Source organism: Theropithecus gelada, chromosome 16, assembly GCF_003255815.1.
Source record: "Theropithecus gelada isolate Dixy chromosome 16, Tgel_1.0, whole genome shotgun sequence".
Classification (NCBI taxonomy): domain Eukaryota; kingdom Metazoa; phylum Chordata; class Mammalia; order Primates; family Cercopithecidae; genus Theropithecus; species Theropithecus gelada.
In genome coordinates this window covers 3,222,609-3,240,943 of record NC_037684.1, presented here as the reverse complement: position 1 = coordinate 3,240,943, position 18,335 = coordinate 3,222,609, and the positions used below count along the sequence as shown (strand labels likewise).

General features: G+C 45.1%; 1 protein-coding gene and 1 non-coding gene across 3 annotated transcripts in view; both read left to right on the top strand.

Moving 5' to 3' along the window:
• Nucleotides 1–15,505, top strand: part of SSH2 (slingshot protein phosphatase 2) — a 303,418-nt gene extending 287,913 nt beyond the window's left edge. For both annotated transcript variants that reach the window (XM_025363691.1, XM_025363690.1), the window contains 2 exons: nucleotides 5,459–6,293; nucleotides 8,505–15,505. In XM_025363691.1, the coding sequence (XP_025219476.1) occupies nucleotides 5,459–6,293; nucleotides 8,505–10,595 (2,926 nt within the window). In that variant the 3' untranslated portion in view covers nucleotides 10,596–15,505. The remainder of the gene's footprint in view (nucleotides 1–5,458; nucleotides 6,294–8,504) is intronic.
• LOC112610553 lies at nucleotides 1,347–1,454 on the top strand. Its single transcript, XR_003116429.1, has one exon. It is a non-coding gene; the product is annotated as a U6 spliceosomal RNA (small nuclear RNA).
• Nucleotides 15,506–18,335: the final 2,830 nt, after the last annotated feature.

Here is an 18,335-nt window from a genome sequence, read left to right as displayed (position 1 = left end):
TGTTTGTAGAAAAAGTCCATTTCCTGTCCAAGTGTTTAGATCTTGCATATTATATTTTATCCCAAGAGGCCTGTGGTGGTTTTCTCGAAGAGGCAGAGCCCTGATCCTAGCATTCTCTAGCTCCACCCAGGGTGGCCCTGGGTGTTTAATTTGAGGTGGCAGCTCTCTGTTTGAGGGCATTCACTTAGTACTTTGACCTTAGTAGAAGAGAAGTGTTCAAAGTGACACCAGGCTCCTGTACTGATTTATGAATTTGTAACAGTCTTAATCAGAGTATGAGGGTATGGGCCAAGCCCCTCTGAAATACAAGGGACTTTTTGTACCTCCAGTATATCATTAAGAGCCTGGAGAAGGCTGTTTAATATTTCCCTTTAGATTTAAAAAGAAGGGTATCATAAACCTTATAGTATTCATATCTGATTTTATTTTTTCTGTTTTTATAGATGGGGGATGGGAGCAAAACAAGAGGAGGGAGGTGGGGTGTGTCTGTGTGTGTGTCTGTGTTTTGAAACTCCGTTAAACTGCTAGCAGCCCTGTTTGTTATTCTGCACTCTGATCCTGCAGGTATCTGGCAGATTTATGTTCCATTAGACAGGTTTAGATTTCAAGCAGACCATTTGCAAGCTGGACCGTGTATCTGTGGTATTAGGTTTCAGTGTATAGTGGGCAAGGAAGAAAAACTGGGTGGTGACCAGGGAGAGTCTGTGCCACGTTTCCTCAGAAATGTCAGTTTTGATTCTTTTGAGTGCCCCGTCACAAGGGCCAGAGGAGGCAGGGTTGTCTTTTACCCTGACTTTGCTGGTGGAGACATTGAGGTCTAGTTAGCTGGTACACATTGGTCAGCTGGCAGCAGGCAACTTGAGAAGGAAAGACGTGGACTCCTGGTCAGCCAACAGCAATTGAGATTTAAAAGGATTTTCTTACTAGCTTTCCAGTTAAATAATCTTAAAGCATCTTGGGTGATGCACATCACACACAAAAAAATATTCAGATAATGCTTTTTCTCTTCCTTTATACAGGCTGCCTAACACCCTAAAAAGTAACTATAGACAGCCTAATTTTACTATAACTCCTGGCCCTCTTTTTTTTTTTTTTTTTTTTTTAAAGAGACAATGTCTGTATTGCCCGGGCTAGTCTCACTCAACTCCTAGGCTCAAGTGATCAAAGTGATCATCATGCTTTAGCCTCCTGAGTAGCCACATTACAGGCGCAAGTACTCCATTTTTAGCAGCCTTTTCCTTTATATAACTTTCTCAGAGTTGATGTTTCACCAAACATGTAACAATATGAAAGTGGAAGCAAGATGATGGGACACCTTATGCATCTGTCATTTAAATTTCCTTCTTGTGCTCACTTGGGCAGCACAAATACTAAAATTGGAACTACACAGAGAAGATTGGCATGGCCCCTGCACAAGGCTGACAACTTAAAAATATGTAAAAATAAAGATAAAATTTCCTCTTGTACATTAACCTAGGTAAAAGGCCAATTCTTTCCCAGAATGACCTAATCCCCTTATGTATGTCTCTGTCTTTATATGAATCCACATTCAGGTCACAGGCCACTCAAGGGGGAAAAGGATCTGAGACTTGGTTATATCATCCAGGATATAGACCAACTCTGAAGTTCCTTTTTGGCAAGCTGTTTATTTGCTGCCTGCCTGGAAGGGGGTGGGAGGTGGGGAGTCGACTGAGTTTAAAATTTAACAGTTTAAGATAATAGATACGATCTTAATATATTACATCTATTCCTACCAGTGATGAAATGTTAGAATAAACTGTCTCAGGACAAAGCTTCATTGGAAAACAGTTTAGTGTAACCAACTAAAACATGATGAGTCCAGGCGTGGTGGCTCATGCCTGTAATGCCAACACTTTGGGAGGCCGAGGTAGGCAGATCACTTGAGGTCAGGAGTTTGAGACCAGCCTGGTCCAACATGGTGATACCCCGTGTCTACTAAAAATACAAAAATTAGCCAGGCATGGTGGCGCATGCCTATAATTCCAACTACTCTGGAGGCTGAGGCAGGATAATTGCTTGAACCAACAGAAGGGAAATAAGTTGTGGCATACTCATTACACTCTGTGGATTACCTTTATACACAGTGATGAATCTTTAAAAAAAAATCCATTGAGGAAGAATACATACAGTGGGATACCGTTTATATAAAGTTCAAGAATGCAAAACAAAGCAGTATTAAGAACAAACCATGTAGACACTATAAAGAAAAAAAAGGGAATGATAAGCACAAAATTCAGAATGGAGGTTACGCCTGAGTGGGGAGGAGTGAGGAGGGGTCCCCTGAGTGAGAAGCTACACGTGGAGTAGCAGCGTTTCACAGGCAACGGAGATGAATCAGCTGCTTGCCATTCTCCCTCCAGGTCCTGTTGCAAAAATGAAAACAAGGCAGCAGCATCAGACCTATCTTTAGATTGGCTTTTTTTTCACTCTCTCTTTTACAAGTGTCAGTTTAATTCCAGAGTCCCAACCCAGTATTTTCTAATGATTATCTCCCGAAGGAAGAGAAGGAAATCCATGCTGGTTACACAGCTGCAATGTCAGACTTCCTCTGAAACATGCACTGTTGCTTCCTATTAGCATAACTTCAGTCTCTCATTCTCTCCTGACTGATTAGCAATCTGCAGGCAATTTTAAAAACATGCTTTGGAGGGGCCAGGCGCGGTGGCTCACGCCTGTAATCCCAGCACTTTGGGAGGCCGAGGCGGGCAGATCACGAGGTCAGGAGATGGAAACCATCCTGGCTAACACAGTGAAACCCCATCTCTACTAAAAATACAAAAAATTAGCTGGGCGTGATGGTGGGCGCCTGTAGTCCCAGCTACTTGGGAGGCTGAGGCAGGAGAATGACGTGAACCCGGGAGGCGGAGCTTGCAGTGAGCCAAGATCACGGCACTGCACTCCAGCCTGGGTGACAGAGCGAGACTCCATCTCAAAAAAACAAACAACACACACACACAAAAACATACTTTGGAGGGTTCTTGGGATCATGAAACTTCTCATTTGCCTGTTCTATTATTAGAAGAGTAAGAACAGCCACCCCTTGAGAGGTCTCCCCAGGCATTTGCATCCCAGGCATTGTCCTACTGTGGTGGGTGAGAGAAGCTGGTGCAGGTTTGAACATCCTCATGATAGGTGAGGGATAGAAATTGGAGAATAGAGTCATATTTATTTCAAGAAACAAGGATGCCGCATATAGGAGAAGAAACTGAGGAAACCACTGGCCTCAGTTGGTCATAATGTACAACTTACGCCCCACCTATCCAAACAGCTTTCCCCTTCCCATAGCCACTCACTTGTTTGAGATACGTGTTATGTTGTCTCCTCCTAGGGGTGGCTGGAGCTCATGCAGCTTGGGAAGGGTGAAAACCCCATCTTATACCCAGCTGATTGATTACAGCTTGTCTTCATAAAAAGATTGACCTGCTCCTTCCCAGGAAAGCACCCCTCTGCTGTGCAGGCATGAGTCAGAGAGAGCCCCACCCAAGCAGCAGACAGGCACGGGGAGCTGAGAGCAGGTGCAGAGTTGAGAACAAACAGGGGGTCACATTAGTGCAGGCGCCTGAGCATGACTCGGCAGAGCCCAGGCATGGCCCAGAGCCCAGGGCAAGTTGTTTTGGGCTGAGTTTCCCATTCCACCCTGCGGTTTGGTAACTCCTCATCAGCTTGTAAGTCATGGAGACCACACCCCCAAGGACCACACTTAGTGACCTGTTTCCTGGGCAGATGAACCTGACCATCCACAGGGCCACCTTTCTCTTTTTGGCTGGGGTTTTGGGAACTGTTTAAGAGTGTATATTATTTAAGAGTGTATATTATTTAAGAGTATATTATTCTAATATAGACACTAATTTCAAATGTGTTTGAGGTTCTTTTTTACTTAATAGTATACCTTGTATATCATTCCACTAAAATACCTGACAGGTTTTTTTTCCCTTTTAATTTTTTTTTTTTTCTTATCACAGAAGACTTCTGTAGACCTGACAGTTTTTAACAGCTTCACAGCATATAGTTTTATGGATTATAATGTAAATCCTTTTTTGTTGTTGTTTGGTGTCTCATCTTTTAGTATCACAAATAGTGTCATAGTAAATATCTTTTTTTGTTTGTCTGTTTATTTGAGATGGAGTTTCGCTCTGGTGCCTAGGCTAGAGTGCATTGGTGCAATCTCAGCCCACTGCAACCTCTGCCTCCCAGGTTCAAGGAATTCTCCTGTCTCAGCCTCCCGAGTAGCTGGGATTACAGGTACCCGCTACCACGCCCAGCTAATCTTTGTATTTTTAGTAGCGACGGGGTTTCACCATGTTGGCCAGGCTGGTCTCGAACTCCTGACCTCAAGCGATCCGCCCGCCTCAGCCTACCAAAGTGCTGGGATTGCAGGCATGAGCCACGGCAGCCAGCCAGTAAATATCTTTATATATCTTTCTTTATTTTTTATTTTTTTGAGACAAGGTCTTGCTCAGTCACCCAGGCTGAGTGCAGTGGCACAATCTCAGCTCACTGCAGCCTCACCCTCCTGGGCTCAAGCAATCCTCCCACCTCAGCCCCCTGAGTAGCTAAGACTACAGTCATATGCCACCACACCTGGATAGTTTTTTATATTTTTGTAGAGATGGAGTTTTACCATGTTGCCCAGGCTGGTCTCGAACTCCTGGGCTCAAGCAATGCACCCGCCTCGGCCTCCTAAAAAGTGCTGGAATTACTGGTGTGAGCCACCTCACCTGGCCATATGGATATCTATATGCACTTGTAATAGCATTCCTCCAAGAAAAATTTATTAAGGAAGAAATGTTGGTGAAAATGTTAAATTTGGAGAGCTATTGCCAGATTTCAGTCTTAAAATCTACAGTTCAGCTGGGTGTGGTGGGGGGGCCAATGTGGGCAGATCACTTGAGGTCAGAAGTTCAAGACCAGCCTTGTCAACATGGCGAAACCCCGTCTCTACTAAAGATACAAAAATTAGCCAGGCGTGGTGGCATGTTCTTGTAACCCAGCTACTCGGGAGGCTGAGGTGGGAGAATTGCTTGAACCTGTGAGGCAGAGGTTGCAGTGAGCTGAGATTATGCCACTGCACTGCAGCATAGGCAACAAAGCGAGACTCTGTCTGAAAAAAAAAACAAAAAACAAAAATTCTGAATTCACACTCCTACCAGTGTATGAGAGGGCTTGTTTACCCATACCATCATCAACACTGGCTATTACCAACCATTTTAATTCCTGTCAGACTGATAGGTAAAAAAAATCTCACACTCATTTGTTGTTGTTTTGCTTTGTTTTTTGCTATTAAATTGAGTGTCTTTTCAAACGTTAATTGCCTAGTCCACTGAGCAATAACAAAGCATTTTTACAAGTTAAGATTTATCTGGGAGTGTTTTCCTGGGAGGGTGTTGATTATCTTTACAAACCAGATTAAGATATTTCCTGTGTATGTCCTCCACAGCAAACAGCGGCATAACAAACTATGGAGATCTCATTCAGATAGTGACCTCTCAGACCACCACGAACCCATCTGCAAACCTGGGCTAGAACTCAACAAGAAGGAGATCACCACCTCAGCAGACCAGATTGCTGAGGTGAAGACCATGGAGAGTCACCCGCCCATACCTCCTGTTTTTGTGGAACATGTGGTCCCACAAGATGCAAATCAGAAAGGCCTGTGTACCAAAGAAAGAATGATCTGCTTGGAGTTTACTTCTACGGAATTTCATGCTGGACAGATTGAGGATGAATTAAACTTAAATGACATCAATGGATGCTCATCAGGGTGTTGTCTGAATGAATCAAAATTTCCTCTTGACAACTGCCATGCATCCAAAGCCTTAATTCAGCCTGGACATGTCCCAGAAATGGCCAACAAGTTTCCAGACTTAACAGTGGAAGATTTGGAGACAGACGCACTGAAAGCAGACATGAATGTCCACCTACTGCCTATGGAAGAATTGACATCTCGACTGAAAGACCTCCCCATGTCCCCTGATCCTGAGTCACCAAGCCCCCAACCCAGTTGCCAGACTGAAATCTCAGATTTCAGTACAGATCGCATTGACTTTTTTAGTGCCCTAGAGAAGTTTGTGGAGCTCTCCCAAGAAACCCGGTCACGATCTTTTTCCCATTCAAGGATGGAGGAACTGGGTGGAGGAAGGAGTGAGAGCTGTCGACTGTCAGTGGTAGAAGTAGCCCCTTCCAAAGTGACAACTGATGACCAGAGAAGCAGCTCTTTGAGTAATACTCCCCATGCATCAGAAGAATCTTCAATGGATGAGGAACAGTCAAAGGTAAAAATTGTCTTTGTAGTTTTCCACCTAATGAAGTTCTCTTCAAAGGTAAAGTATTTGGGATTCTGTTATGTTTATTTTTGATGGAGAATCTGCCTGAGATTTTCCTTGAAAACTTAGGGTTTAAATATTTTTTAAAGAATTTGCCTTTTAGGAATTTACCTTTCTGGTGTCATTGGAAGCACTTCTAAGAGGGGATAACAGAGGAAGGAGTGAACCAAAAACAAGTGTCCTGGCTGAACAATGAGAAGGCCAAAGATGGCCGGGCACGATGGCTCACACCTGTAATCCCAGCGCTTTGGGAGGCCGAGGCAGGCGGATCACGAGGTCAGGAGATTGAGACCATCCTGACCAACATGGTGAAACCCCATCTCTGCTAAAAATACAAAAATTAGCTGGGTGTGGTGGCGTGTGCCTGTAGTCCCAGCTACTTGGGAGGCTGAGGCAGGAGAATCGCTTAAACCCGGGAGGCGGAGGTTGCAGTAAGCCGAGATCGCGCCACTGCACTCCAGCCTGGCAACAGAGTGAGACTTCATCTCAAAGAAAAAAAAAAAAAAGAGAGAATCAAAAGGAAATGAATTTGCCAGCAGACAGAATCCTAAAATTCTTTGTGGCATAGGAACTCTTACAAGCCATCTCAAACCAGGGAAAGAATCACTATATCACATCAATTCTAAGACTCACACTTACTCTAAGACTCACAAGTTATTCATATTTTGATACTTCTGACATCTTAAATACTTAATACAATATAGTAGTTGGGGAATAAACTGTGACAGATTTACTCTAACATACCAAACTTCACTTAATGATTTTAGTGGAGCTAGTCATAGATTCTTTGCATCTCCTGATGTCTGTCTGCTTATATTTACCACTTTGTCCATTAACGATTTGTTCTCTCTCCTTAACTACCCCACTGTGATTCTTGCCTCTGCTTCTGTCTTTTCACCACCCCCAAAGCTGTGCCTCTGTTTCCTTTCTACTGAGAAGGCAGACTGCTTGTGCTCTCCTTTGGACCAGTGACTATAGCAGCACTGACAGAAATAGCCTTCTCCACAGTCCCTGGTCATATGAGCACTCCTTCCATGGCCCATGCACATACAGGGCCCACTGTGGCTTCTCTCCCAGTCTTGGCAAGTTTGCCTCTGCCTGATGTCATGGCACATTTCCCCCAAAGGCATTACTGACCCTGTTAGATTATACTAACTATGACTCTCTTTTGAAGGAGAAAGACCAGAACAGTTCCAAGGAAATATACTTTGAAGGCTTATAAAAATGTTAACTAGATTGATACTCATAATGATACTACTTTAAGAGGTATCCAAGGGCTATTCCCAGATTTTGAGATTCTTCTGTTTTTTGTTTTGTTTTGTTTTGTTTTGTTTTTTTACAGTAGGACTTGATTTTGCATTGGTCAGTATTCTTTGGCCTTGTTCTAAATCCATCTGGGAATTTATAGCTGGTAAAATAGTAAAATACTAGAGAGTTACGGTTTCTAAGTTTGCTAAGGCATGTGACTGTGTAAGCCAAGTAAACCTTTCCCAGAAGGAACCATGTGAAACTTAGAGATTGGGTAGTCAGACAGTGCATTCTCCCTGCTTGTAGGTACTGGGATGCTGCTGCTAGCGGAAGCAGTGAGAGGATGTGAGTGAAAGCTAGCAAGACAGAGGAGTGAAGAGAGCAGTGAGTCTCCAAATCAGAAATCAAATGATAGCCTCGTCCATCTAGCTCTATCACCGGGACATATCTAAGGACGTATCTTAGCCTTGAATGGAACTCTTTCCCTCAGATAGGTTAGGATCAAACTGAAAGTTGATAGGCCATGGGGGAAAGGTTTCATTTACTACAGTGTGGCCTGAATCCTGGAGGCTCATAGTCTTAGGAAAATATAGATTATAGGAGACTCCAAAAATATTTGCTTTTCATTTGGGAGCAAAGTTTTGGATTGGAATTCTGCTTGAGTAAACAGAACAGAAAGTTTAGTAGAGAATAACACAACCTATCACAAATTTTATGTCTAGCCTTGATGAATCCAGTTTTTTCTTGTAGTCTGACAAAACAGATGGGCAGAGTACAGTCCCAGGCACTCTATGATTGGTATTCTCATAGTCAGATAGGTTGTCCTGGATCAGAGGATTAATAAGCAGAAAATCAAGCATTTTCAGTTAGACTACAATTTGCCATAATCTTCTCACTACTTTCTCTTCTTAGGCAATTTCAGAACTGGTCAGCCCAGACATCTTCATGCAGTCTCACTTGGAAAATGCAATTTCAGTCAAAGAAATTGTCACTGAAATTGAGTCCATCAGTCAAGGAGTTGGACAGATTCAACTGAAAGGAGACATCTTATCCAACCCGTGCCATACACCAAAGAAGAACAGCATCCATGAGCTGCTCTTTGAGAGGGCCCAGACCCCAGAGAACAAACCTGGACATCTGGAGCAAGACGAGGGCTCCTGCACAGCCCAGCCTGAACTAGCCAAAGACTCAGGGATGTGCAACCCAGAAGGCTGCCTAACCACACGCTCGTCTACAGCAGACTTGGAAGAAGGGGAACCAGCTGAGGGGGAACAAGAGCTCCAGGGCTCAGGGATGCACCCAGGTGCCAAGTGGTACCCTGGGTCTGTGAGGCGAGCCACCTTGGAGTTTGAAGAGCGCTTACGGCAGGAGCAAGAGCATCATGGTGCTGCCTCAACATGTACCTCATTGTCCACTCGTAAGAATTCAAAGAATGATTCTTCTGTGGCAGACCTGGCACCAAAAGGGAAGAGTGATGAAGCCACCCCAGAACATTCATTTGTCCCCAAGGAACCAGAGATGAGCAAAGGCAAAGGGAAATACAGTGGGCCTGAGGCTGGCTCACTGTCCCATTCTGAGCAGAATGCCACTGTTCCAGCTCCCAAGGTGCTGGGGTTTGACCACTTGCCAGCTCCTCAGGAGGGCCCAGGGTCGGATACTGGAACACAGCAGGAAGGAGTCCTGAAGGATCTGAGGACTGTGATTCCATACCAGGAGTCTGAGACACAGGCAGTCCCTCTTCGCCTTCCCAAGAGGGTAGAAATCATTGAGTATACCCACACAGTTACATCACCCAATCACACTGGGCCAGGGAGTGAAATAGCCACCGGCGAGAAGAGCGGAGAGCAAGGACTAAGGAAAGTGAACATGGAAAAATCTGTCACTGGGCTCTGCACACTGGATGAAAATCTAAACAGGACTCTGGACCCCAACCAGGTTTCTCTGCACCCCCAAGTGCTACCTCCGCCTCATTCTTCCTCTCCTGAGCACAACAGGCCCACTGACCACCGGACCTCCACGCTGAGTAGCCCTGAAGACAGAGGCAGCAGCCTGTCAACAGCCTCGGAGACAGCGGCACCTTTTGTCAGTCATACAACCCACTTACTGTCTGCCAGTTTGGATTACCTGCATCCCCAGACTATGGTTCACCTGGAGGGCTTCACAGAGCAGAGCAGCACCACAGATGAGCCCTCTGCAGAACAGGTTAGCTGGGAAGAAAGTCAGGACAGCCCTCTCTCCAGTGGCAGTGAGGTGCCATATAAGGACTCCCAGCTGAGTAGCGCAGACCTAAGTTTAATTAGCAAACTTGGTGACAACACTGGGGAGTTACAGGAGAAACTGGACCCATTGCCTGTAGCCTGTCGACTACCACATAGCACTAGTAGTGAAAACATAAATGGTCTCAGCCACAGCCCCAGTGTGGTGAAGGAGCGTGCTAAAGAAATCGAGTCTGGAGTGGTTTTCCAGGCAGGGCTCACCAAACCATCCCAAATGAGGCGCTCAGCTTCTCTCGCCAAATTAGGTTACTTGGACCTCTGTAAAGACTGCTTACCAGAGAGGGAGCCTGCCTCCTGTGAATCCCCTCATCTCAAACTGCTTCAGCCTTTCCTCAGAACAGACTCAGGCATGCATGCCATGGAGGACCAAGAGTCCCTAGAAAACCCAGGTGCCCCCCACAACCCAGAACCCACCAAGTATTTTGTAGAACAGCTCACAACAACAGAGTGTATTGTGCAGAGCAAGCCAGTGGAGAGGCCCCTTGTGCAGTATGCCAAAGAATTTGGTTCCAGTCAGCAGTGTTTGCTTCCCAGGGCAGGACCTGAATTGACTAGTTCTGAAGGAGGCCTTCCCATGCTACAGACCCAGGGACTGCAGTGTGCATGCCCAGCTCCAGGGCTGGCCGTGGCACCCCGTCAGCAACACGGCAGAACTCACCCCCTTAGGAGACTGAAAAAGGCAAATGACAAAAAACGGACAACCAACCCCTTCTATAATACCATGTGATTCTGAGCCTACACATGTGACTTTCTAGAAGAAATGTTTGTAAAAGGGGCAGGTGTAATATGTAAGGAACATGCACTTTATTGGTTAATTTTATAATATTTTGGTCATTTTACTGTTTCTGGCGCATGCAGGGTTTGGGTTTTCAGTGTGTATGTGTGTGTATATGTAAGGGGAAAGAGAGCTTGATCTGGATGGCAAGACCGTTTATCATTTTTTATTTAAAAAAAATCAAACCTCAAAAAAGTCATTTTCAGAGAACACCTTTATCAAAGGCAAATTGCTGTTTTTCAGTCAGCTGCCACCTGCCTCTCATTTTGCCCTCTGAGAAAAGGCATGGTTCCTTGATTGAGGGAAGGAAACAGATTCGGAGGAAATTATTTGGAGATAAAGCTGGGAATTGGAAATGTTCCCCTGCCTTTGTGATGATGGTTTGGTTTCCAGACCTGAGGCATCGAATGGGCTAAAGGGCAGCCAGAAGTCAGAGGGCTCTCAGCCTTTGTCCAGCCGCAGCCCTTTAGAGTTCCTGAAGGAGGCAGGTTCCGCTTTGCTTTAAAAGAGGATCTTCTGGTATTCCAGAGTGTATCATTACAGTAAGGCATGATAATGGCCAGCTCTGCAAATTTATCATATAGTTTCTTCCCCAAGAAAATTATTTTTGAAATTAAAACAGGACCCCAAATGCAAGTGGTCTTCTGTAGAGGAAAGCATGATAAGAGGAGGAAGACATAAAGTTGGGGGTGGAGAGGCTGCTGCCCAGAAACTGCTGGGTTGGTGGATCCACACAGATGGGCATCTTGGCTCTCCCTACCAGAAAAATGTGCCTGCAGTGTCCTCCCAACTGAAAACAACAGTGACATGTTTGAAAAGCAGCAATCGAAAGTCAGTGTGTTCTTGTAAAATGAATACGTATGTAGGGTTTTAACCCTTCCATTACTTGAATAATTCTTTGGGCCTTCTGAGTTTAATGGCCATATTTTCTTCCAGTTTATTTTCCTTCCCCATGCTGTTGTCCCCATGCTGCCTATTTTTTTAAATTTCATAGATTATATTTGAATTGTTAACATTACATATGTTTAACATCCATTGAATGCAATATTTTATTTTCGGTATTATCACTGTTAACACTTTTTTTTCCTTTTCCTGGAAGGTTTGTCATTTCTCTAAAGTTTGTACACAGTATTTATGTACATAATATTGTCACTGTCTTACAGTGTCTTGTTGTTCATTATGTAGGGTATTTTTGATTTATTCTTTTTAAGAAGGAGTAGAGTTGCAACTGGAAAACACACAAACACCAGAAATAAAACTGTTGGGTGTTGATAGGAATCTGTACAGTATGTTGATGGTGGTTGTAGTTGTTTAAATGGAGACTTCTAATCACCAGCTCCTGCCAAATTATGCATTAGTAACTTCTTCCTCAGAGACACCCCTAAAGGCTCCCATTAGGTTACAGCGTGACTGAAAGCTGATTTCTTTCTGAGACTGAAATCCCAGAACATTGTTTGCCAGTATCTCAACCACAACCAGGAAGTATATGTGAGTTGCTCAGAGTGGAAGCTTCTAGTGGAGGCTGAAGGCCACAGGGGAGGCCTCAGCCAGGGGCAAGTGCCCACAGTGACTCCATTTAGGATGCTGTCGCTTTGCTACTGTTGTGGAGATCCTTAACGCAGCAGCACCTGCCATAAACAAGCCTCTTGTAGCTTCTTACAGAAGACAGATTTAGTCTAGCATGAAACACCTCTGCAGCTCATTAAAACTGAAGAGGCTTGCAGATTTGCTTTCTGTTAGCTTTCGTTGATGTCCACATTACTGAGGATTGACTGAGTACAGACTGGAGACAGGTTTTTGGCTCGTCACAACACTGAAGAGGAAAATACAAATGCACAGACTGTCAGCGTGATGTCAGAGGCCAGAGTTTGGTGGGGGCAGATGGCAGGGTAACCCAAAAGATGCAGAAAAGGTAGACAGGGCCACTGGGGCTTAAGAGGAGCTGTGAAGTTGTGTGGAAGCCGAGGTTGGGTCTGACATCACAGGAGGCGGGTTGGACAGAAACCACTTGCTAAAAGCATCTTTATGGTGTAGTGATTATGTGTATCCTGTGCTGTTGCTCAGTAGTTTCCTTGAATGTTCAAGTATATCATCCACACAGTTTTGTGATTCCTGGATATTTGTGTGTTGTAAAGTGTTTTGTTAGGTGGTATGAACTAATGTGAAGAGGCTTGAGACAGGGTTATGGATTTCCAGGGCTCTTCCATCTAGAATGCCTTGCCTTCTTGAAGCAGTTCCACCACCAATATGATGGGGAAGGGCAGGAAATTGTGGCAGAGTGGGGAGAGGATTTGCCTGGAAGTTAAGAGAGTGGCATCCACTCATGGTAACCCCTTACCATGATGACATCCCACACACTAAGAGGTACAAGCAGGACCAGAGTTTTGGACTTTTCCCTCTTCTCCCCTCCACTGTGTTTAATGTTCACTCATTGCATTAAATAACAACAAAGATGGGACAAAACCCACTAATGCTGTGGGGAAAAAAATTTTTTCAGAGCAAAGGAAAGTCTTTCTGCCTTTTTATAATTACATTTTTTTTATCGTTTAATTTACCTGCCTAAATAAACATCTTCTACAGAGTGTCTGCAATTCAGCCATGCCAAGGAGTGTTTGCCAGCCTTTTCAGACTCCCAGAATTGGGTGTTCCTGGGTTATTTACACAGCTGAGCAGTGTCCAGGGGAGGTGCGTAATGAACTGTCAAGGACTTTGCAGACTGTCTTCTCTTCAGACTCTTTTATAATCTCCAGTGGCCTCTTTCCCTTTTCTTCTGTGCATGGAAAGCCCAGACCTGAAAGAGCAGATAGACTGGCAAAGATGAATAGGAAACACTTTGACTCTTGCCCAGTGTCTACCTCTCTCTCTCTCTCTCTCTCTCTTTCTCTTTCTCTCAACCACCAATAGACTCTCACTTATTTTGGAGGAGTGTGTGTGCATGTGTACACATATGTACATATGTAAAAAGAGTTGATGTTTTGATGCATGGGGTAAAAGCTCCAGAAGCATACAGAACTTGAGCTGAACCTGGTCAGTAGAAAGGGAAACCCCAACCTTTCTTGATTTTTGGAAACACCCAGGAGTAATGGATACTCTAGTAGACATGTGGTACTATAGTACTGTAATACTCATCTCTCCTCATTTTAGTTGCCTTTCAGATTCTAAATGTTTGGGATCATTCCTATCATCTCAGTCTCTTCAGGATCTTTAGTATTTTCCTGGTTCTGAGGAGGCTTGAGACAGGGTTATGGATTTCTTGATTCTGTCTTTATCCCTACTGATAGTTCCTCTTTCTAATTTTCTAACTACCCAGAGCTCCAAGGACAGCCTGAAGATCTCAGTGCCCCAGGCTTTGAGCCCCCTGCTCACAGGCCCCAGACAGATGCTGTTGGGTAAACCCAAAGCTTCCTATGAGAAGCTTCTGAGATGTAGCAGGTCACAGAAGTGTTCACCTGTTTCATCTGAGGATTTCAGTTCTGAAGTGATCTAGGCATGTTTGGTAAAAATGTTTTTGTGAGAGTTCTTTTTTTAAGAACGCATTATGCAAAAAGTCACTTTTAAGGGCATTTAAAAATTTTTAAATAAAGCCATTCTTTGGCTTTTTTGGACTATTTGTGGATACTTTGTTTACATTTTGAATATTAAAATGTGCATCATCCTGTCGGCCACACAGTCCTGCAGGCATCAGTGCCCTAGCTGTCCTGTGAGTCCTCATGCAGAGCAGTGCCATCATGGTCAGCCCTTGTGAATAAGTGGGTATACCCTGAAGCTGACTTCCATCTATGTCCTGCCCTCCCATCCAGCACTCTCTATGGAAATAGTTGTCATTTCCTCAGTGATGGTGTGTCTTATAGTGATGGTTGTAATGGTGAATGGCTAGTGTCATTTTGTTTAATTTTGTTTTGCTTTTGATGGTGGATAAGATGAAATTTTAGCTGTTTCAGCATCAATCCAACTTAAAAGCATCTTGGACTTTGTTTTCCTAACTAAAAGATCAAGGCATGTATTAGACACAAGCATATTTGCTGTCTCAACTCCTCTGACACCCATATTAGGAAAAGGCCTGCCACCAAAGCAGGAAGCTGCACACTCCTAACCCTTCTCCCAGGGTGTGGGGTCCCTTGACGCCATGAAGACCTATTGCAAGGTGCTTCTGTACTTTTCCAGCCTGGAAATGGAGGGTGACTAGCCCTGGTTCCTGCTATGAGAAGATAACCAGCCTCATTTTCTCAGTGCCCCAGAGATCTAGGATAGGATTTCTAAACTGGAATCATCCTTAATCAGCTTGAAGATCCCCTAAGAGGCATTTGACTGGTGCTGCCATCTGTGTCCTCAAAGCAATGCTGGTGGCAGCGTCCTGTGTACACGTGCAGAGCTAATACCCAAACTAAAAACTGGGTAACTGGCCCTGAAGTGCTTGTAAGCCCACAGGGAAATGTTTGAATTTTACGTTTTGTTGGGTTTGGGTTTGCTTGGCATATCTAAAGGTGCCTTTTCTTTTCTTTTCTTTTCTTTTTTTTTCTTTCTGCTTTGTTTTGCAGGACTTGTTCTAACGTGGAAAACAAGTCCAGAAGACTCCTTCTGACTGTTACCTTTGCCCCAAGCCACCCCAAACTTTTATGCTCACATTTTATTAAAGCAGGTGCTCCCTGGAATCTCTGGGACCTTTTTGAGGCATTTGAAGCAGAATATAGAGTGGTCTCATCTCCTTCCTTAATCTTCCTGGTGGTTGGGATGTTCCACTTGTATCATAGATTTTTTTATTACTGATGTGCTCCGCTGTTTTTAAATGTGAACTTGTGCGCAAATGTGCAGATTCAATGTTCTTGTTACAGATTGAATAAATTTTTATTTTGAAGATGAAACGTGTACTTCATCAGATGCAATAAAGGAGGGAGGTGCTGGAGAAGGAGGGAGGGTCAGAAGAAGAAACACAGTGAACAGCAGTAGTTTTCAATGATTGATCCCAATCATGTCACCCTGAAGAGAGAGCTGAGCCCCCAAAAATAAATGAAACACCTCAGCCCACTGAAAAATTTCTAGAAATGGGACATGAACATCTTGAGATATTTAGTGGTGCCATTCATCACATACAAGGCAGGGCTATCATCTAGGAAGAGCTCAGTTTCAGTTCCCAATTGCTAACAAAATTTGCTGAAGTTCCCCCCGCTCCCCCGCCAAAAGAGAAAAAACTGCTTTGAACTAAAGTCAGCCTGCTTCATTCTGAATCATCCATATCAAGTGGGAGGGGCACAGTGCTGGTCTTTAGCTGGAGTGCATGATGGTGAAGGTAAGGTCTTTCACCCTGGGATCCCTGACCAATCTAGATAAGCTCAGTCTTGGTTTTCTAGCCAAAGCAGATGGACCAAATCATGGCTAAGTTGCCAGCTACCTCATCCAGAAAATGGCTTCCTAAAAGATGAAATCCATGACTGTCTTCTATGGATTGCCGTTCAGAGCTAACAGTTCAAAAGGGAGGCACGAAGCCCAAGTAGCTCCTTTCCTTGATTGGTTCTTCTTGCCTTAACTCTGCCCACTCACAGCTCTGCCAGGCCTTGGCAGCCAGAAGAAGGCTAGAGGGCAGGGCTGAGCTACTCCAGGCCCAAGCAAATATCTGAATCCCTGTACTCAGAAAGCACCACCCTTCCTAGATGATGGAACTGAAGGGAGCATGCATTGAAGGATTCCTGCTTCCTAGTCCCAAGCCCTTCCCTCTAGAAGGGAGTCTCTTGTTCTCTTTAAAGAGAAGGAGGGTGGGGTAGGGGAAATGCCGTTTCAGAGGAGGCAGCACATAAAATCCCTACTCTGCTAAGGAGTGGCGCAGAGTTGGAAAGAATCTGACCCAATCCTGTTCAGAGAGCTGTAAAAATATGGCGATTGAGCCAGGACTGGAACCAGTTTTTTAATTCATTCCAGGCATCCTTCCCTCTGTGCCACACAGTATAAACTCTGTTACGCTTTAGTTCAGCACTTGTGAGATAAAGTGGCACTGTCCTTCAGGGAGAGATAGAAATGCGTGCTGCTGAAAGGCATGGACCAGATGCCAGACCACGTGGGTAAGAATCATAGCTACATCAACTACCTGTTGAGGTTGTGATGGGTAAGTCACCTAACCTCTTTGTGGCTCAATTTCCTCAACTGTTAAATAGGGATAATAACAGTACCCACCTTAGAGGATTGTTTTTTGTTTGTGTGTGTGTGTGTGTTTTGAGACAGAGTCTCACTCTGTCACCCAGGCTGGAGTGCAGTGGCACGATCTCAGCTCACTGCAACCTCCGCCTCCCAAGTTCAAGCAATTCTTGTGTCTCAGCCTCCTGAGTAGCTGGGATTACAGGTGTGCACCACCACACCTGGCTAATTTTTGTATTTTTAGTAGAGATGGAGTTTTGCCATGTTGGCCAGGCTGGTCTCAAACTCCTGACCTCAGGTAATCCACCTGCCTCAGCCTCCCGAAGTGCTGGGAGTACAGGCATTAGCCACCTGCGACCAGCCTAGAGGATTGTTGAGAGTATGAAATTAATACGTATAAAGTCCTTAGAACAGTGCCAGTGCCTAGCACATAAGCATGGGTTATTGTTGTAAAGGAGCAACTGAGTCACTCAGGTATTTTCCTCCTAATCATGTGCCTGGAATCTTTAGGTAAAAGAGAGATGACTCATGTACCCTCATACCCTGCCCCCGCACCCCTATGCCAGGAGTTATTTCTGGAGCACTCGTAACAGTTTTTTATTCTGTTCCCCTACAAGCCACTGGCTCTTGATTTGAGTCTGTCCCTACAAGCCACCTGGACTCTTCCTGAGAAACAAAGGAGCCTTGTGGGGCCCTTCATGGTTTCTACCACCTTCCCTCCCCTTTCTCCCCAGTGCTGGTATCTGCCCTCCGGAACGCTGTGTTCCATTCACTCGCTCCCAGGTGTGCCCTGGAGAGTGGGAAGGAATAACTGGTCCCAGATGCCCCTATGATCCGAGGGAAGAAATCCAGACAATGTGAAGACATTGGGTAGACTGGAGCTACGGGACTGGTTGGTCTTCACTGGCTGTATTTTGATTAGTTTATCTTTAATCTCCTTGACCTCGGTCAGCATTCAGTTCTGTGGATATTGGGGGATATGGGGGAAGCTAACCTGGAACACAGTTGGGCACCAATTCAAACAAGGCCCAGAAAACATTAGGGGTCTGGCCTCTGGGCTGGCTTCTCTGACCCCTAAAATGTGACTAGAGACCTGTGCCAGCCTCTTCCCCCAGCATCTGGAGGGGAGGGAGTGTCAAGGTGGGTTCACTTTACACTCGGTCCTCTCCTTGGTCTTTCAGCTGCTTCCTGCCCTGGTCCATGGAATCCCCTCTAATGGGGTGAAATGCCTAGCACACAGCCAGCATTTTAGGTTTCTCAAATGATCGCTATTGCCATTCATAACAATAACATTCGCAGCCCGGTGTCGGGTGCCCTCGCACTTGCCCTAGATCAGCCTGGGACCTCATCCTCTAGGGCCTCTTTCCCCCAGGGAGGCCTGGACTTGCAGTCCCGCAGTCCCGGCCGGTCGGGACAGCTAAATTGGGAGCGCGATTGCGGCTGGAATGCGGGCGGAGGCACCTGATCTCGCACGGCTGCCGGCTCTAGGGGAGCACGCCCCCTCGCCGGTTCCCTCTCCAAGCGTCCTGCTCTGGGTCTGCGAACCCGAGCCTCCCCAGCTTATCC